Below are 21,372 nucleotides of genomic sequence, written 5' to 3'. Positions count from 1 at the left end.
TTGGTTCCCTTCCTTTGCAGGTCTTCAGGTCCAGGAATCCAGCAGTTGTTCTTTGCAGACTTGGTTGGTTGCTGCAAAATCCCAATCACGAGGTGTTTTGTGCCCTAAGGAAACTTGCAGTACTTCACTCCTGCTTTTATGAGCTCTGGGGTGGGGTTATTTACTTACCTTTACTGTATTCTTACTCTCCCAGCGATTCTGCACACACTACACTTGTCTAGGGGGGAATTTGTGATTTGCATTCCACTTTCTTAGTATATGGTTTGTGTTGCCCCTAGACCTATTTTCTCCCATTGCATTCTAGAGCATTTCCTATTGTTTGCACTACCTCATGCCTAATTACTTATCTTATTTTGGTGTCTAGTGTATATATTGTGTATAATACTTACCTCCAGAAGGAGTATTGCCTCTAAGATATTTTTGGCCTTGTGTCACCCAAATAAACACCTTTATTTTTGGTAACACAGAGTATTGTCTTTACTTGTGCATAAGTACTGTGTAATAATAAGTGGTATTGCAGGAGCTTTGCATGTCTCCTAGTTCAACCTAAATTGCTCTGCCATAGCTACCTCGATCAGTCTTTGCTGCTAGAACACCATTACATTTCACTGATAAGGGATAACTGGACCTGGTATAAGGTGTAAGTCCCCAAGGTACCCACAACAAACCAGGCCAGCCTCCTACAAATGTACCTAACTGTTACCAATATGTAAGGGTTACCAATAATACCAATAACTTTGTTTTAATATTTAGGTGCCATAAGCTAAGTTTATTTCACGTTATCCTGATGGATGCACTGTTTAATTACCTGACAAGTGGAAATATATGACTGTGATGCAGCTCTGCCCAAATCACAGAGTGCCTCAGATTGTTTTAATAGACAAAACAATATTTCACTCAGGAGATTGGATTTCAGCCACTGAGTGGCAAGTGGTGAGCTGAAACCTCTACAGAACTATGACAGTAGGACCCGAAACAGCAGGTTAGTGCTGACATGGGAAACAGTAGCTAAGTTAAAGTCTCCGATGTCCTGAAGAAGGCTTTGTAAATAAAAACTAAGATGAAACATGTATATACTGGTCAACCATTGGACTCTTCATATTCGAAGAGAAATTGTTGGGTAACATAATTGCGCTTGCGACATTCAATTATCTCTAAGTGAATGTGTATTATTGTGGACAGGCCATGTTGGTTGAAGGTGGAAAGTTCATGTTGGTTGAAGATGCGATGAAGATACTATTGCTGATGACAGCAGTGCTTTTTAAAGTAAAACTGTTCCTCTCGTGGAAATACACTATTGATGTGTTCATTTAAAAGAAATGCTCTGGAAAACAAGGTTTTACTATTGAGTACACCTGACTTCTCCCCTGCGGTTACATTACAATATCATTGAAAATACACACTGTCTGAAATGCAAACTTAAACCTGAATCAAGTATTAGCTGAGGTTCTCAGCGCCCAGACTCTGCAGGGAAGAACCAACTGCATCTCTGGATGGTTGTAACACCAACACTCTTCATCCATGGCATGAAGCAGAACTGAAGTAGAAACAAGTCAGTGAAATCGCAGTCACAAACGCAGCTCTCCATCAGCTTGATTTGGGCTTCAGTTGATCCCAAGGAAACCACCTTTCATCTCCATCACTGACACAGCCCAGGTCACAACACTACAGTGTTCACAACCACGCAGAAGATGGCTGCTTAGCAGGAGTAAAGATTTTGGCTGTTCCTGGCCAGAGCTTCAATGGACAAGGGTTGTTTCTGTGGACTCTAGGACGCCTCTTAGCTCCCCAAAGACCACAGTACACATACTCACCGGAAAACCTGTCCAGAAGCAGGAGCCACTCCAGTACATGCTAGTTTCTCTCAGGAAGCAGAGGAGCACCCCGAAGGACACACACACAAGGCCGAGCATGATCAGTACTGCCTGTTGGGACAAGAAAAGGAGTCAGTAACTATATTCAGGCTCCTACATAACTTAAAAATGTGCACCGTATTCTATTAGAAATGACTTTTTTTTTACTTCAATCCATTTTTCCTGCTCTAAACATGTTCTTAGCTGCGCTAATAAATCACCCACACCCCATAACAGTAACATCAACAAGTCTAGTCTGTGAAAGATTTAACATGGGTTTACATAGGCATGTGTTGCACAATGAATAGTACTTGTGGAGTTACTATATATTTGCTCAGAGCAATTTAGTGACCGAATTATGATCCATTATTGACACTGGAAACCTTAACCATTTGGTTGCACTTGCCTCAAAGAGTGTTGCTGTGTTATTTCCAAATTCTCTTCATAGATCCTGACATATTTGTATGCCCAAACTTTTATACGGTTGTTTGCGCTTGTAACTGGACTCCTGTGAGGTCTCCAGAATCAACACCAGTAAATGACCAAACTGGTTACACTCAATTGTAAACCTGCGAGTGTCTCCCCCTCACTGTTTTCTCTAGGCCAGTGGTTCCCAACATGTGGCTCGGGGACTCCTGGGGCCCACGCAGCCTCCTCAGGAGGTCCTCGACTGCTTAGAAAAATAATATTAACAGACTAATAAAGTGTACAGACAGTAAGTGGCTAAATGTACAAATGAAAATTTTAAAACATACTGTGAATGCCAAGAAATTTGAAATTGGAGGCTAAAAATTAAATTAGTATCCTCAGGTTGATTCATGGGAGCAGCATATTTGTTTGCAAATTAATTAAAATGTGTTATCATTTGTGTATGTGTTTGATGAATTCTTGTTTTTGTACTTTGTGTATTGTTTTGAGTTTCAAATCATCGACAATGTTTAGGCCGGGGTCCCTGGCTTCCAATAATGACTCATTGGAAAACTCTGCATTCCAATAATGATTCAATGAGGTCCCCGGCTTCCAGTAACAACTCAGTGGGGGTCCCGGGATTCCAATAATGATTCAATGGATGTCCCCGGATTCCAGTAACAATAAATTGGGGGTCCACAGAAACCAAAAGGTTGGGAACTGCTGCTCTAGGTCATTACCAGTTGTAGCCACATTCTCAATCGCCTGCAGTAGGTCATCGGCATACAGTGGTACGATGCACCCAGTGGCCTTGGCGAATATCCCTTCTTCTCTATTCATAGACTGGATTATCTGTGACAGAGGTTCAAGTACCGAGGGGGGACCTAAGGAGTCTTCTCGATTGGAAATATGGGGAGAGAAGTCTTATATATTTATTTCTAGCCTGTTCTTGCACAATACAATGGATCACAGGAATATACATTTAATACTGAAATATTCTTGCGTTAGTATTTGGATTTCATAGTAATTTTTTTCCCGTAACAGTTGTATTTTTTTTATAATTTGTTGTTTTTTATGTTGTGTTATATTTGCAAGAGCACTAGAAATTACGACAAGTATGTTGTTGGATGGGATTGCAGAAAATGTATAAAATATTAAACAAGCACATGTTCTACCTGCTTCTGAACAAACTGACTCATTTTGAGTTTATGGCACATTTTGGCAGGCTACATGCCAAGGCACGTTTAGCTGTCAACATATTTTACTGTATGTATTTTTTTTTAACCAAATGGATTGAGTTTCCTCAAGCTATAAACATGCTCTGTTCATTGAGCACCTGATGTTGTGAATGCTACCCAATAGTTCAAAGATATTGTAGAAAGAGTCTGTATCTGAGAGAGTCTTGAGCATTACGAAGAACACGCTACAGACATGAAGTAATATATCAGTTAATGTGAACTTTTACAAAATCGAAAAGAACCACATGTGCTCCTCGTCAACTGATGAAAACGACCTCCTCTGTAGCCAGTTACCCGGCACCCTACAGTTTTCATATATTAATATTCCATAGATCTTACAATGGAAGGTCAATGTGTCCCATGAAAGCCATACACCAAAAACTACCTCTATTACGTACAATTCCATTCTTCCGCTGAGATTTATCCTTCACGCTGAGATTTATCCTTTACGCAACCTCACCATTTTTGCTAATTCCACCTATGGTCATACGTACCCCCAACACCTTCTGCTCCCCTTTGGATACGACTGATGAGGTGGCCTGCCCAGTCTTCTGCCCCTTCCACTGGGACTTCACCATCTCGACGAGGCTGTAGAGTCCGGAGGGCTGGTTAATGTTGATGTTAATTACTGCCGGCTTCGAGGTGTCCGCGTCCACCTCGACCCCATTCACTCGGATGACGCTGGAAGACATGGTGCCCACCTAGAAGGAGAAATGAACATATGGTGTTAACACAAGCCCAAGTCAAACCCGGAGAAGAGCAGACCAGTCAAGTTTAAGAGTGACCCGCTGGAAGGCAGTTGGTGCGCAGTGTTATGTTATGTGTATTTGTATGAGGGCACAACTCAGCCGGGAAGGTATCCTTGCCCTGCTCATAGGACTTGTCTATAGTGAAAGTATGAGGGGCTCAAAGATGCAATATCACCACAACCTGATAGAATAGAAAAAATATATATATATAAAAACATAAAATGGCAGCTAGAACACGGTTGGCCAAGCCAATCTGAAACCTCGATAAAGGACTATGGATGGGGTGGTTGCCATGATAAGGCGGTGAGTGAATTATCAATTAAATGCTTTATTACTTCATATTAAATTAGTCAATAACTTCTTTGAGATGGCCTTGTCCAGCGTAAGAGAAGAACTTTCGTTTTACTAAAATGATATGTATAATATCCTTACTTATAGGGGCTTCCACGTTCCCTTAAGTGCCAGGGGCCACTACACTTAGACTGATTCTTGAGACCAAATACAAGGTTTGCTTTTAGCCATGCAGCATCCACTAAAATGTTTGCAAAAACCATGACAAAACAAACCAAAAACTACCAGATTAAAGAGACCGGTGGCCAATGCCAGACATATGAGCTTTGGCAGCTCTTATAGGCCATCCCTTTAAAACTTTTTTCTATTTGTTCTTAGCACAGTCTCGCTGTACGTGCATCACCGCATAGGTCGCTCACAGTGCATCCCACATTAATGCAGCTGCTTTTCTTAATTAATGTTAAATGTAGCTCCTTTCCCGACCAACTGCACTTCATGTTATAATTGGGGCTCTCAGTTTTCCATTTTTACAGATAAATACAGGCAGAAAACTATTTATATTTGGGTGTGTATTTATTTTTACATACAGAAAAATACAGAAAATAGGCCTCCTTTGTACGATTCTTTCTACTGTCAATCATGAGTGCCAGGTTAGTAGGGGTACACCTTGAGAGTAGGGGAGATGAAAAAAAGAAAAGAGATTTCCTAATTAGCCTTAATAAAGTGCAGATCTACAGTTATTGATGTTATTCTACAATGCAAGTGTTTTTAGATAACACTATTGCACTCCATAAGGCTCAAGCCTTTTGGACATTCAAATGAGTATATATTTACCAATTAAATAAATGTGGAAAAATACCTATTGCAGCGTCATTTATAGAGTAAACAAAATAGATGGATAAACAGAAAAAAAGCAAAAAATAAATAGGGATAAAGATGGAAATGTCCAAAAACTAAATACCATAAAACCGGGAGCCCTAATTATAATTTATAGAACTCGTTCTGTCTCCCCTGTTTTACCGAGTGTGCCCATCTATGTCTGGGGAGTTGCACCTCCAACTAGGTAAACTACATCATGTGGTCCAATGCGCCTTCTATCTGGTGCTCCCATTCTATGCTCCACCAACCCTTCGAGAGACGCTCCCTTACCCACACACTCCTTTGTCAATGCCTCCATCACTCAAGTAATCTTCCCAGAAGTTCTCGAACCCAGGTCAGAGCCTCCCAGTACTAAAGAAACGTACACTAGACCCAGATAACTTTGCCAACTACTGGCCCATCACTCACCTCTCATTCATCGGAAAGGTCACTGAAAACAGTCTATATTCAGCTTCACAATTACAATAACGTCAACTATTTCCAGCACAACTACCCATCTGGCTTCCTGTCTTGCTAGAGCTTTGATACTGCTACCTAATACAATGTACACAATGCCGTACTGACCACAGATGAAGAGGACCCCTCCTGCCTAGTGAGAAGTTTGGACTTCTCAACTGCCTTCAACACAGTCGACCGTCCCACCCTCATGTGCACATGTAAGTCTCGAACAGAATTCACCCACAATGTCCTTCACCAGTTGTACTCCTCCCTTTCGACCCAACACCAGTTTGTTCACATGGGCACCTTAAGGTTCAAGAAGATCTCTATCATCTGAAGTCCACTAGACTCCATACTGTCCCCGCCATCTTCATGGACCACATGAAGATGCTTACTGCAATACTCATCGGAAATTCATCAAGCTACACAAATATGCTGATGAAGCAAAGCCCTACCTGACCGCCTCTTCTGCTTTAGACATGCAATGCCTCAGACACAGCCCGCACATCTCCCTGACTCTGATGTCAAGCACCTACCTGAAGCTCAATCCAACCAAGAGAGAATTCCTATACTTTGCCAAGGAAAAGAAACAGTACAGACCTGGCTCAAAAACCCAACTTTCACTGGATGAAAGTTATTTAGATTCACACTAGAAACACGCTCCCCCTCTCAAGGAGAGCACTCCCTGAAACACCCAAAGACAGCCTGTAGCAGCTCTTTCTTCCAAAGACAGCAAAACCTTGTCTTCTAGAAAGCGACTTTGAAACTGGTGTTCAAGCCCTTCTACCCTTGCATATGGATGGTGGTACTGCCCTACTCCACGACGTCCCTGACTTTACACTGGCACACATGAAGGGCATCCTACACACTGCAGCGCATCTTAACCAGGGCCTGAAGAAATATGATCACATCACCCACATCCTAATAGAAATCCATTGCCGGCTCGCAATATCTTCAAAACCAGCTGTATCTCTTACAAAGCCATCACAACTAGAACTCCTGCTCATCTTGCAGGCAAGCTCACCACCCCACAGCCAGGACAGCACCACGCTGCAGGCTTAGATGTATACATAATGGACGGACAGCACCACGCTGCAGGCTTAGAAGTACAAAACTTGTGCTACAGAAATACCACATACATAATGGATGGACAGCATCAGTATGGACTTCAGAATGTCAGCCCTTCAAGTAAGGACCGGTTCCCAACCCAAGCATAAGTTTAAACTCCAGCTCATGGTTTAGCGCTCGGATCAACATAGTGGTTACACCCCCTTCCTTGATCAGCAGTTACGCGACAAGGCTAGTCATCCAAGCAAACGTTTCGCCAAGACGGAGTTGAGGAGATACCGTCTATTTAGGCCTACCAAAACTTTTTAATTTGCAGGCTACAAGTAGTCCAGGATGTGCAATCATGGTTTCTCTTGGGACAGAAAAAAAAATGGACTTGCCATTACCTCATTTAGCCAAATGATACCAGCTTCCTGTAGCCAAAACAATAGCTTTCAAATTGCTCGGCCTTATTCAGGGCCATGTGTACGGGCCAAAGAATCTCCAAAGAAAATTTATCAGGTGCATTCACATACTTTCTATTGGATCCTTCGGTTCAGCCGATCTGCAGGTTTTGGGCTTCGAAGCAACTCATCTTGGTACCTGCCCTTTTCACATCTAGAGGTGACCGTGTGGACCCCACTATCTCCCCCCCTGCACAGCAGGGCTTGAAGGGATACCAGTTTAAGGTACAGTACTGTCCTTACTAGCGATGACACTCAGCACCTTGATGACTTAGGGTAACAGTACCACAGGCAGCTGTGATACAGATGTGTAAGTGTAGCCACAAAGACACACTGAGGGTGCGGAGATTTAGATGTGCGAGCCCCATGGAGACTTTCATGTCTGCCTTGTTCCCAGCTCTGAAAAGGGGTGTGCCGCGGTGGAAACAGTACTGAGGGGTCCTCTGAAATGCTCCAGTGTTCCACTTGAGCCGTGCCATTCCTCTCCACAAGGTGTGATCACGCACTAATGTGCTCATGATAGCCTGCTTAGATAATTTAGGTGCAGAAGAGGTCTAATTAAAGAAGACATCTCTTGGATTACTGCCCTAAGGCTCCTGTTTGCTCTTCAGGGCACCTTGTTATACAGCTATTCCGTGCATGTTTGAGAACAGAATAATGGCCTTTGGGTTCCCACTTGCTTCCTGAAGGTCAGGAGGTCCTGGGTCAGACGTAGGTTGACGGGAGGGAGTTACAGGTTTTTGCAGCAAGGTGAGAGAAGGATCTGCCGCTGGTTGCGGTCCGGTGGATGCGGGGGGGCAGTCGTGAGGGAGAGTCTGGCGGAGCGGAGATGGCGTGTCGGGATGTGGAAGTTGAGACGCTCGTTGAGGTAGGCAGGTCCGGCGTCATGGAGAGCCTTGTGAGCGTGAATCCACTTGACTGCAATCTCCACCTCTCCATCGTCCCCGACCAGTTCTAAAGGGGTCGCAAACCAATTACTATTCAGCTTACTGTGGCAACTTCTCAGTCCGGCTACAGACAGCTTCAGTAGACACCAGTGGATACAATACTGTGTAGTGGGCTCTGGGTCAGCACCTCGCTGGTGATTGGCTGGGTTGCTTGTCCATTACAATCCCTGCTCCTGATTCGATGGCTTCCCTCCCTATTGTTTGTTCTGCCCCCAGAACACTTTTGCTTCATCCTCCGTTTTGAAGGGATGAGTAGTATCCATCGACTGCTCTCAGGTATACGTGTTTCCAGCCCACCCCCCTCGTGTTGGATGGGTGTCAGGGCCTCACTCAAGTAGGGTGACCAGACGTCCCGGATTTCCCCAGACAGTCCCGGTTTTTAGAGGACGTCCTGGTGTCTAGACACTTCTCTTAATTTTAAACAAATGTCACAGTTTTTGGGACAAAGGTCAGATTATCTAGGGAAGCATAACTTCAAGGTACGCTCTCCTTTAACGGACGCCTACAAAGTATGCAATAATTAAAGTAATTTATCTGTTACTGTCAGGCAACACAGTCCCCTGTCTGCTCCCAGCAGAGAGATAGAGTGGGGAGCAGAGAGAGGTGGGTGGGAGTTCATGCCAAGGCTAATTTTATATGTGTAGTCTTGTAAATGTGTGTGTGTATATATATATATATATATATATATATTTCAAACAAAACATCCACGACGATCGGGGCCGAAATTACGACTCTCTGGAGTGATGGAGACTTGGATGTTTTGTTTGAAGTTATTGGGGGTCGCGACCCCGTCTCCGTCTGCCTTAAAACTACACCACATTGGTAAAGCCAACGGTAGAGTCCAGCCGTCTTTAAATGGATAGAACATGGTATTACCTACGCTTTCAGGATGGCCGCCATGTAAAATAAAAATATATTTGACAAAGCCAATAGGACGGGCTTTACACATGCTGGGTTTAGTAAATGATTGCAGTTCCTTATTGAATTAATCCAGAGGGAACAATGGTTTCTAATGCATACTGTCCCTCACAGTCCAGGGTTCCCTCTTGGAGTACTGGGCACCCCTAGTTTTTTCTGGTTTAAGGCTGGGCGGATAAAAAAGGTGTTTTGCAAAATGAAGGTCTGGCCTTCAAATGGGCGTCACGTGAGGGCTCTGAGCTGCCCATGGCCCCCAGTGTGCACCACCAAGGCAGATAGATGCCTTCTCCAGCAGGAGCGACTGGTGCACTCTGGGAATTGTAGTCCTGACCTTTGACTGGCAGGAATTAAAGGTGCTCCTGCGATGCTCGCAGCGCCTGCGCCGTCTCCCCACTGATGAGAAGGTACTGCCTCACTTAACCTCGATTCTCTCCAACCCCTCACTGCCCCTGCATCCCAGCTCTCCTTCCTCGCCCTTCTGTGGGGTCCCTGCTACCTCACACACACCCCATCGTTTCCTCTCACACTTCTGGCTGACAGCTCATTACCAACAGAGTTCTCCTGCTCATGTCCTGGACACCTCCCCCCCCCCTCACATGCACAACTCTTCACCTGCACAGCTCTCCTGCTCCTCACCTGGAACCCTCCTCACCTGCACAGCCCTTCACAAAGACCACTCCTCACCTGCACAGCTCTCCTGCTCTTCACCTGGACCCCTCCTCACCTGCACAGCCCTTCACACGGACCCCTCCTCACCTGCACAGCCCTTCACACGGACCCCTCCTCACCTGCACAGCTCTCCTGCTCTTCACCTGGACCCCTCCTCACCTGCACAGCTCTCCTGCTCCTCACCTGGACCCCTCCTCACCTGCACAGCTCTCCTGCTCCTCACCTGGACCCCTCCTCACCTGGAACACTCCTCACCTGGACCACTCTCCTGCTCCCAACCTGGACCCCTCCTCACCTCCACAGCACTCCTCACTTGGACCCCTCCTCACCTGCACAGCCCTTCACCTGGACCCCTCCTCACCTGCACAGCCCTTCACCTGGACCCCTCCTCACCTGCACAGCCCTTCACCTGGACCCCTCCTCACCTGCACAGCTCTCCTGCTCTTCACCTGGACCCCTCCTCTCCTGCTCTTCACCTGGACCCCTCCTCACCAGCACAGCTCTCCTGCTCCCAACCTGGACCCCTCCTCACCTGCACAGCTCTCCTGCTCTTCACCTGGACCCCTCACCTGCACAGCTCTCCTGCTCTTCACCTGGACCCCTCCTCACCTGCACTGCTCCTCTTCACCGGGACCCCTCATCTGCACAGCTCTGCTGCTCTTCACCCCGGATCCCTCCTCACCTGCACAGCTCTCCTGCTCTTCACCTGCACAGCCCTTCACCTGGACCCCTCCTCACTTGCACAGCTCTTCACCTGGACCCCTCCTCGCCTGCACAGCTCTTCACCTGGACCCCTCCTCGCCTGCACAGCTCTTCACCTGGACCCCTCCTCGCCTGCACAGCTCTTCACCTGGACCCCTCGTCGCCTGCACAGCTCTCCTGCTCTTCACCTGGACCCCTCCTCACCTGCACAGCGCCCCTGTTCTTCACCTGGACCCCTCCTCACCTGCACAGCGCCCCTGTTCTTCACCTGGACCCCTCCTCACCTGCATTGCTCCTCTTCACCGGGACCCCTCATCTGCATAGCTCTGCTGCTCTTCACCCCGGATCCCCCCTCACCTGCACAGCTCTCCTGCTCCTCACCTGCACAGCCCTCCACATGGACCACTCCTCACATGCACAGCTCTCCTGCTCTTGTCCTGCACCCCTCCTAACTTCCACAGCTCTTCACCTGGACCCATCCTCACCTGTACAGCTATCTTGCTCCTCACCTGCACAGCTATCCTGCTCCTCACCCCAGATCCCTCCTCACCTGCACAGCTCTCCTGGTCTTCATCCCCTATCCCTCCTCACCTGCACAGCTCTCGTGCTCTTGTCCTGCACCCCTCCTCACCTACACAGCTCTCTTGCTCTTGACATGGACCCCTCCTCACCGAGACCCCTCCTCATCTGCACAGCTCTCCTGCTCTTGTCCTGCACCCCTCCTCACCTACACAGCTCTCTTGCTCTTGACATGGACCCCTCCTCACCGAGACCCCTCCTCATCTGCACAGCTCTCCTGCTCTTGTCCTGGACCCCGCCTCACCCGCACCGGTCTCCTTCTCTTAACCGCGATCCCTCCTCACCCCTCTTCTGCTCTTCACTGGGACCCTTCCTCACCTGCACAGCTCTCGTCATCTGGACCCCTTCTCACCCGCACAGCTCTCCTGCACTTGTCCTGGACTCATCCTTACCCGCACTGCTCTCCTCACCTGGACCCCTCCTCATCTGGACCCCTCGAAACCTCCACAGCTCTCCTGCTCGTCAGCGGGACCTCGCCTCACCGGGACCCCTCCTTACCTTCACAGCTCTCCTGCCCTAGACCACCAGCCCACTCGCCTGCACAGCTCTCCTCTCTTCATCGGGACCCCTCCTCACCTGCACAGCTCTCCTGCTCTTCACCTGGACCCCTCCTCACCTGCACAGCTCTCCTCCTCACCTGCACAGCTCTCCTCTCTCCATCGGGACCCCTCCTCACCTGCACAGCTCTCCTCCTCACCTGCACAGCTCTCCTCTCTCCATCGGGACCCCTCCTCACCTGCACAGCTCTCCTCTCTACCTGCACAGCTCTCCTCCCGTAAACTTCGGCCGGCTCTGGGCTACCTCTGCCTCGGGTGGGGCCTCTCCTCTTTCGGGCTCTCTGATCAGACGAGGGGCCAGTAGACCGGGGCTTGTGGCCAGTTCCTGCTGCCTTCAGCTGCCGGAACTGGAAGGAGGAGGAGCGGAGCCCTCAGTTCTTAACGCTCTGGCGCCCTCCAGCGTCCGTCGCTGGTAGTGCCGCTGTGTCAGCATTGTTTACTCTGCCACTGTCTCCATTTGTTCTCTGCCTTACTGTGCCTCTGCCTCCCTCTATCACCCTGGGCCTCTGTCTGCCTCTCTCTATCTCCAGTTCCCTCTGCCTCCCTCTATCACCCTGGGCCTCTGTCTGCCTCTCTCTATCTCCAGTTCCCTCTGCCTGCCTCCCTCTATCACCCTGGGCCTCTGCCTGCCGCCGTTGGGACGTGGCCCAGTGTCACCAGGACAAAAATTTCCTGCCCTGAGTCTTGATTTAACACATTGGAGCATTCTGGGAGTTGTAGTCTTGGAGATGTTAAATGTAGCCAATTGTTGGACCACAAACCCGATAACTGATATTTAAAAGCAGTTCAGCAACTGAAAAGTGATGGCCTGTGACAAGGAGCTCTGGAGTCTGACAGGCACTGCACCTCGCCCAAATACCTCAGTGTTCATATCTCTCCCCTCGCCACCGCCTGCATCACTTCCCCAGGCCACTGCCTACTTGCGTCGCCCTCAGGGACATCGTAAGAACTCTGGGGGCCCGGGCCAAATGCATCTTTGGGGCCCCTGTTCGGAACAGCTTTGAATTTATGACCCCGTTTCAGCTCTTTCATGCCCTCTTTGCCCAGGACACTGACAGATGTAAACACGTTTTGAATTTGGACCAGTGTGACTAATATTCAGGGATAGGGACTGTTTTCAATATTGTAACAGCGCCAGCTCACTAATATTACTGCAAATAATCTATGTTACACCTCCCATTTCTCATACGTGAGGTCCTGATTGTTTCATACATCTACTAAAAATAGTTTAGATCCAAACATTTCGCAGCAAAATGTGCACAATAGACTCTCAAACATCACCCACAATGAAAATAAATTGAAGGAAAACCATTTTAAAAACAAATCTGTTTCATAATTCTTCAAGGTCATCAGAGCACGATTCTGCAGAACAGAGGTGGGTCTATTAGGGGACTGGGGGCCTCGGGCAGATCCCACTTTGACCATGCCTTAATCGTCTCTGGTCGCCCTCCCTGTGGTGCCACTTACGACACCCATGTAGTGAGCAATAGCAGAGAAGTCACCGTGCATAGCACCAACCACATCTGCTACCACAGCAGCCGCAAGGTCACATTCCAGCCCATCATTTTTTTGCTCATTGTGCCACTGCATGAAGGGATCCGCTATATGCAACCAGTCTGGCCCAGCTCCAGAATCCACCCCGAATCTCTAAACTGGCCCAGCTCCAGAATCCACCCCGAATCTCTAAACGGTGTCCCCTCTGAACGGACAACCCCCCCCCCCCCCCCCCCACGACCAGTGTCAGCCTGCTGAGGTGCCGTGTGAGACCTGTACCACCGCATACACGTGTAAGGAACATCCCTGACAGCGCTCAAGCAGGAAAACAAACAAGCACTGGCAAAGTCGATAGGTCGGGCTTTCATGTTCTAAAATATATTTTTTAATAAGTGGGGATCCAGAAATGCGCATGTCTGTTCGTGCCCCATCCCTGGCCATCTTCCTATTTCGGTGCCTGGCATGACTTCACCCTGTTCTTTGCATCCCCCCCTGCACGTGGTGGCATGCACCAGGGCACACGGTAGTAAAGCTCAGGTCGTCTGTGTACTCGCCTGCATTAGCGCATTGAAGCCAGCCTCGTGAGCTTTCCAATGCTTGTTTGACTTCTTGCCATAAAGTAGCCTCTCAATCTACTTGCAGGAGAATTTTCGTGCAAAAATGTTTTTGTGGGGACAAAATATTTACTGGGGTTGTGCGAAATTAGGCAAGAGGTTGACAACTTTTGAAAAAAAAGTACAAAGTTCAGTTTACCCATCTCCACGAGTGGAACACGCCTCTGGCCTCGGGTTAAAAACTGACCTATGAAGGAGTTAATAGCGGGCTAAGGACCAGCTGCTGAAATCCACTTGTAATCTCCAATGACGCGTTCTTATCACCGGGACGTTGCTCCGCATTTCATCATCTCGAGGTTGATGAAATGTGCGCCACGACTATGGACAGCCCCGTAAGAGGTGCATTACTAACTTCACACAATCTTAGGGGTAATTAGCAGCAGGTACATTAAGAGACATTTTAAGAAGGTCTGAAAAGAATTAATTATTTTAAACAAATGAATTCTAGTCTGCTTGTATCAAGGCTTGAAGTCCTGCGGCCACCTTCCCCACTTGTTTGGCCTGTGCCTCCCCTCACTCTCCTCCCATCTTCCCCCTCCCTCCCTCATCCGCCCCAGATTGTGCAACTGGGACTTTCCCAGATCTCAGCTTTAACCTTGTTACCGGACGAGGAAACCGAGGCTGGAAACTGCGCAGATAAACCTGCCCCACCTGCAGCAAGGGGGCGGCCCCTCCGCACGCAGGGACCGCTATTGTTTGCAGCTGTATATAGCGCCAACTCGGCCCAGGGCAGTGGAGCGCTTTATGTGCGCACCAGTCACAACACACGAGATCAGATTCTAGTTTTTAATTTCTGGGCTCGGGGAGATTCAGTGATTTACCCGGAGTCGTAGGATGTTGAGGTTACACTGGGTCTGGTGTCCGGCCCCCCACTTCCGAAGTAGGCAGCGCTGGTCCTGACGTCACTGCTCCCCCAGTTCACTGGACCAACTTAGGAAAACTAACGGAGGTCGCCCTGACGGCTTCCAGAAAATAAAACTCCACAGAGTGGGGGGAGTCAAAAGGCACTTCATGGGTACGGAGGGGACATTGGGGGCACAACATGTGTGATACTTGTCAGCCTGGCTATCCCACACACCACACCACCAGACACCCACAAGCAGTACCAGAACCTACAGACCAGCAAGTACCCAGGTACTACCAGGCATCCGCAGGCAGTACGATGCACCTACAAACCAGCAAATACCCAGGTACCACAGGCACCCACAGACAGTACCAGACACCTACAGACCAGCAAGTACCACCAGGCACCCACAGGCAGTACCAGAACCTACAGACCAGCAAGTACCCAGGTACTACCAGGCATCCGCAGGCAGTACGATGCACCTACAAACCAGCAAATACCCAGGTACCACAGGCACCCACAGACAGTACCAGACACCTACAGACCAGCAAGTACCCAGGTACTACCAGGCATCCGCAGGCAGTACGATGCACCTACAAACCAGCAAATACCCAGGTACCACAGGCACCCACAGACAGTACCAGACACCTACAGACCAGCAAGTACCACCAGGCACCCACAGGCAGTACCAGGCACCTACAGACCAGCAAGTACCCAACTACCACCAAGCACCCACAGGCAGTACGGTGCACCTACAAACCAGCAAATGCCCAGGTACCACAGGCAGTACGATGCACCTACAAACCAGCAAATACCCAGGTACCACAGGCACCCACAGACAGTACCAGACACCTACAGACCAGCAAGTACCACCAGGCACCCACAGGCAGTACCAGGCACCTACAGACCAGCAAGTACCCAACTACCATCAAGCACCCACAGGCAGTACGATGCACCTACAAACCAGCAAATACCCAGGTACCACAGGCACCCACAGACAGTACCAGACACCTACAGACCAGCAAGTACCACCAGGCAGTACCAGGCACCTACAGACCAGCAAGTACCCAACTACCACCAGGCACCCGCAGGCAGTACGATGCACCTACAGACCAGCAAGTACCTAGGTACCACCAGGCACCCACAGGCACCTACACACCAGCAAGTACCGAACTACCACCAGGCACCCACAGCCAGTACCAGAAACCTACAAACCAGCAAGTACCCAGTTACCAACAGGCACCCACAGACAGTACCAGGCACCTACAGACCAGCAAGTACTCAGTCACCCACAGGCAGTTCCACACACCTACAGACCAGCAAGCTACTAACTACCACCAGGCACCCACACCTGCAGAGCAGCAAGTACCCAGGTACCACCAGGCACCCACAGGCAACACCAGACACCCACAGGCAGTACCAGGCACCTACAGACCAGCAAGTACCAGGTACCACCAGGCACCCACAGGCGGTACCAGGCACCTACAGACAAGTAAGTACCCAGGTGCCACCAGGCACCCACAGGCAGTACAAGGCACTTACAGACCTGCAGCACCCAGCTACCACTGAACACAGAGGGTCAGCAAAGGACCCATAGTGCTCCAGATACCAAGAGACATCCACATATCAGAAAACACAGCTAGAAGACCCAAGGCCTTATCAGACACTCAACAAATCACTGACACCAATAAAAACAAGCAAACACCATGACATCAAGCGACGGCTAGAGACAGTCACATATCATAAGACAGGGTGACCCACATGTCCAAAGGTAATCGAATATCCAGACATAAGAAACCGAAACACAAAAGCCACCCAGAAATAGGCTGACCGCATCAGAGACCAAAAACACACACCTTTGGGGTGTATCAGACAGCTAGAAGCCAAGAAGCCCGCACTCCAGACATTAATAGACACCTAGAGAGGAAGAGGCCTTTAGGCTTTAGCCATTATCAGACACCTAGAGAACAAGCAGCCCACACCACAAGGCAATATTAGAGGCCGAGAGGCCCTAACGTGCTAGGTATTATCTATGATAGAGACCAAGAGGTGACAGCCTCAGACATTATCAGACACGCAGGGACTCACGAGTTACTACTGTTTCGTCTTCTAAAGACAGACAGACACTCCTATTCAAATGATTCTCAAACACAATGTGTCAGGCACGTAACAAAAGGGGGGGGGGGGCATTAAAGTCGGTGGAGTGTGCGATAAACCCTGTCCTAGAAAGAAAAGGCAGCCACACTAGAAGTAAATAAAGTTTACGTGACCCCTCCCCCTGACCCCGCCCCACGTTCTCTCTCTGAAAAACAATTCAAATTCAGTTTGTTAACGTGTCCCCTCATACAGATAGTATCAGGTCAGCTATGCTGCAGCAGCAGGCGCCTGAACCAGCCGAGCTACCCTCCTCCATTCTGCAGCAGGCACCTGTACCAGCCGAGCTACCGCTCCACACTGCAGCAGGCGCCTGTACCAGCCGAGCTACCCTCCTCCATTCTGCAGCAGGCACCTGTACCAGCCGAGCTACCGCTCCACACTGCAGCAGGCGCCTGTACCAGCCGAGCTACCCTCCTCCACTCTGCAGCAGGCGCCTGTACAAGCTGAGCTACCCTCCTCCACTCTGCAGTAGGCGCCTGTACAAGCCGAGCTACCCTCCTCCACTCTGCAGCAGGCACCTGTACAAGCCGAGCTACCCTCCTCCATTCTGCAGCAGGCGCCTGAACCTGCTGAGCTACCCTCCTCCATTCTGCAGCAGGCGCCTGAACCTGCTGAGCTACCCTCTACTCTGGAGCAGGCGCCTGAATCGGCCCAGCTATCCTCCACTCTGCAGCAGGCGCCTGTACCAGCCGAGCTAGCCTCCTCTACTCTGCAGCAGGCACCTGTACCAGCCGAGCTACCTTCCACTCTGCAGCAGGTGCCTGAACCAGCCGAGCTACCGTCCACTCTGCAGCAGGCGCCTGAACCAGCCCAGCTGCCGTCCACTCTGCAGCAGGCGCCTGTACCAGCCCAGCTAGCCTCCTCTACTCTGCAGCAGGCACCTGTACCAGCCCAGCTAGCCTCCTCTACTCTGCAGCAGGCACCTGTACCAGCCGAGCTACCTTCCACTCTGCAGCAGGCGCCTGAACCAGCCGAGCTACCTTCCACTCTGCAGCAGGCGCCTGAACCAGCCGAGCTGCCCTCAATTCTGCAGCAGGCACCTGTACCAGCCGAGCTACACTCCTCCACTCTACAGCAGGCGCCGGAACCAGCCCAGCTGCCCCTGCACACTGCAACAGGGGTCTCTGCCAGCCCAGCTGCCCCTCCACTCTGCAGCAGGCGCCTGAACCAGCCGAGCTATCCACCTACACTCTGTAGCAGGCACCTGTACCAGCTAAGCTACCCTCCTCCAATCTGCAGCAGGCACCTGTACCAGCCAAGCTACCCTCCTCTACTCTGCAGCAGGCGCCTGTACCAGCCAAGCTACCCTCCACTCTGCAGCAAGTGCCTGTACCAGCCGAGCTACCCTCCATTCTGCAGCAGGCACCTGTACCAGCCGAGCTACCGCTCCACACTGCAGCAGGCGCCTGTACCAGCTGAGCTACCCTCCTCCATTCTGCAGCAGGCACCTGTACCAGCCGAGCTACCGCTCCACACTGCAGCAGGCACCTGTACCAGCCGAGCTACCCTCCTCCACTCTGCAGCAGGCGCCTGTACAAGCTGAGCTACCCTCCTCCACTCTGCAGTAGGCGCCTGTACAAGCCGAGCTACCCTCCTCCACTCTGCAGTAGGCGCCTGTACAAGCCGAGCTACCCTCCTCCACTCTGCAGCAGGCACCTGTACAAGCCGAGCTACCCTCCTCCACTCTGCAGCAGGTACCTGTACCAGCTGAGCTACCCTCCTCCATTCTGCAGCAGGCGCCTGAACCTGCTGAGCTACCCTCCTCCATTCTGCAGCAGGCGCCTGAACCTGCTGAGCTACCCTCTACTCTGGAGCAGGCGCCTGAATCGGCCCAGCTATCCTCCACTCTGCAGCAGGCGCCTGTACCAGCCGAGCTAGCCTCCTCTACTCTGCAGCAGGCACCTGTACCAGCCGAGCTACCTTCCACTCTGCAGCAGGTGCCTGAACCAGCCGAGCTACCGTCCACTCTGCAGCAGGCGCCTGAACCAGCCCAGCTGCCGTCCACTCTGCAGCAGGCGCCTGTACCAGCCCAGCTAGCCTCCTCTACTCTGCAGCAGGCACCTGTACCAGCCCATCTAGCCTCCTCTACTCTGCAGCAGGCACCTGTACCAGCCGAGCTACCTTCCACTCTGCAGCAGGCGCCTGAACCAGCCGAGCTACCTTCCACTCTGCAGCAGGCACCTGAACCAGCCGAGCTGCCCTCAATTCTGCAGCAGGCACCTGTACCAGCCGAGCTACACTCCTCCACTCTACAGCAGGCGCCGGAACCAGCCCAGCTGCCCCTGCACACTGCAACAGGGGTCTCTGCCAGCCCAGCTGCCCCTCCACTCTGCAGCAGGCGCCTGAACCAGCCGAGCTATCCACCTACACTCTGTAGCAGGCACCTGTACCAGCTAAGCTACCCTCCTCCAATCTGCAGCAGGCACCTGTACCAGCCAAGCTACCCTCCTCTACTCTGCAGCAGGCGCCTGTACCAGCCAAGCTACCCTCCACTCTGCAGCAAGTGCCTGTACCAGCCGAGCTACCCTCCATTCTGCAGCAGGCACCTGTACCAGCCGAGCTACCGCTCCACACTGCAGCAGGCGCCTGTACCAGCTGAGCTACCCTCCTCCATTCTGCAGCAGGCACCTGTACCAGCCGAGCTACCGCTCCACACTGCAGCAGGCACCTGTACCAGCCGAGCTACCCTCCTCCACTCTGCAGCAGGCGCCTGTACAAGCTGAGCTACCCTCCTCCACTCTGCAGTAGGCGCCTGTACAAGCCGAGCTACCCTCCTCCACTCTGCAGTAGGCGCCTGTACAAGCCGAGCTACCCTCCTCCACTCTGCAGCAGGCACCTGTACAAGCCGAGCTACCCTCCTCCACTCTGCAGCAGGTACCTGTACCAGCTGAGCTACCCTCCTCCATTCTGCAGCAGGCGCCTGAACCTGCTGAGCTACCCTCTACTCTGGAGCAGGCGCCTGAATCGGCCCAGCTATCCTCCACTCTGCAGCAGGCGCCTGTACCAGCCGAGCTAGCCTCCTCTACTCTGCAGCAGGCACCTGTACCAGCCGAGCTACCTTCCACTCTGCAGCAGGTGCCTGAACCAGCCGAGCTACCGTCCACTCTGCAGCAGGCGCCTGAACCAGCCCAGCTGCCCTCCACTCTGCAGCAGGCGCCTGTACCAGCCCAGCTAGCCTCCTCTACTCTGCAGCAGGCACCTGTACCAGCCCATCTAGCCTCCTCTACTCTGCAGCAGGCACCTGTACCAGCCGAGCTACCTTCCACTCTGCAGCAGGCGCCTGAACCAGCCGAGCTACCTTCCACTCTGCAGCAGGCGCCTGAACCAGCCGAGCTGCCCTCAATTCTGCAGCAGGCACCTGTACCAGCCGAGCAACACTCCTCCACTCTACAGCAGGCGCCGGAACCAGCCCAGCTGCCCCTGCACACTGCAACAGGGGTCTCTGCCAGCCCAGCTGCCCCTCCACTCTGCAGCAGGCACCTGAACCAGCCGAGCTATCCACCTACACTCTGTAGCAGGCACCTGTACCAGCTAAGCTACCCTCCTCCAATCTGCAGCAGGCACCTGTACCAGCCAAGCTACCCTCCTCTACTCTGCAGCAGGCGCCTGTACCAGCCGAGCTACCCTCCACTCTGCAGCAAGTGCCTGTACCAGCCGAGCTACCCTCCACTCTGCAGCAGGCACCTGAACCAGCCCAGCTGCCCCCTCCACACTGCAACAGGCATCTCTGCCAGCCCAGCTGCCCCTCCACTCTGCAGCAGGCACCTGTACCAGGTCAGCTACCCTCCTCCACTCTGCAACAGGTGCCTGAACCAGCCGAGTTATCCACCTCCACTCTGTAGCAGGCACCTGACCCAGCCGAGCTACCCTCCTCTACAGCAGGCACCTGTACCAGCCAAGCTACCCTCCCCCTCCCTGCAGCAGGCACCTGTACCAGCCGAGCTACCCTCCTCTACTCTGCAGCAGGCGTCTGTACCAGCCGAGCTACCCTCCTCTACTCTGCAGCAGGCGTCTGTACCAGCCCAGTTACCCTCCTCCACACTGCAGCAGGCGCCTGTACCTGCCCAGCTACCCTCCTCCACTCTGCAACAGGCGCCAGAACCAGCCCAACTGCTCTCCACTCTGCAGCAGGCACCTGTACCAACCGAGCTACCCTCCACCAGCAGCAGGCGCCTGTACCAGCCCAGCTACCCCCTCCACTCTGCAGCAGGCACCTGAACCAGCCAAGGTACCCTCCTCTACTCTGTAGCAGGCACCTGTACCAGCTGAGCTACCCTCCTCCACACTGCAGCAGGCGCCTGAACCAGCCCAGTTACCGTCCTCTGCAGCAGGCACCTGAACCAGCCCAGTTACCCTCCTCCACACTGCAGCAGGCGCCTGTACCTGCCCAGCTACCCTCCACTCTGCAGCAGGCACGTGTACCAACCGAGCTACCCTCCACCTGCAACAGGCACCTGTCCCAGCCCAGCTGCCCCCTCCACTCTACACCAGGAGCCTTTACCTGCCCAGTTGCCCCCTCCACAC

The 21,372-nt window shown here is 51.6% G+C and overlaps 2 protein-coding genes across 2 annotated transcripts in view; one reads left to right on the top strand and one right to left on the bottom strand.

Annotated features, from left to right (window-relative positions):
* Window positions 1-12,097, bottom strand: part of LOC138293689 (transmembrane protein 176B-like) — a 47,141-nt gene extending 35,044 nt beyond the window's left edge. Inside the window, exons 1-3 of the mRNA XM_069232997.1 lie at window positions 11,919-12,097; window positions 3,994-4,200; window positions 1,815-1,925 (exon numbers count right to left, since the gene is read on the bottom strand). Of these exons, the coding sequence (XP_069089098.1) occupies window positions 1,815-1,925; window positions 3,994-4,191 (309 nt within the window). The 5' untranslated portion in view covers window positions 4,192-4,200; window positions 11,919-12,097. The remainder of the gene's footprint in view (window positions 1-1,814; window positions 1,926-3,993; window positions 4,201-11,918) is intronic.
* A 2,070-nt stretch (window positions 12,098-14,167) lies between these two features.
* Window positions 14,168-21,066, top strand: LOC138294015 (calphotin-like). Its single transcript, XM_069233267.1, has 5 exons — window positions 14,168-14,179; window positions 17,041-17,202; window positions 17,321-18,298; window positions 18,459-19,478; window positions 19,639-21,066. Exons 1-5 carry the CDS (start codon window positions 14,168-14,170, stop codon window positions 21,064-21,066), a joined length of 3,600 nt encoding a protein of 1,199 aa, XP_069089368.1.
* Window positions 21,067-21,372: the final 306 nt, after the last annotated feature.

This window comes from Pleurodeles waltl, chromosome 4_2 (assembly GCF_031143425.1).
Source record: "Pleurodeles waltl isolate 20211129_DDA chromosome 4_2, aPleWal1.hap1.20221129, whole genome shotgun sequence".
NCBI lineage: Eukaryota > Metazoa > Chordata > Amphibia > Caudata > Salamandridae > Pleurodeles > Pleurodeles waltl.
Note: the sequence above shows the minus strand (reverse complement) of the source record. Positions and strands in the feature narration are given on the sequence as shown.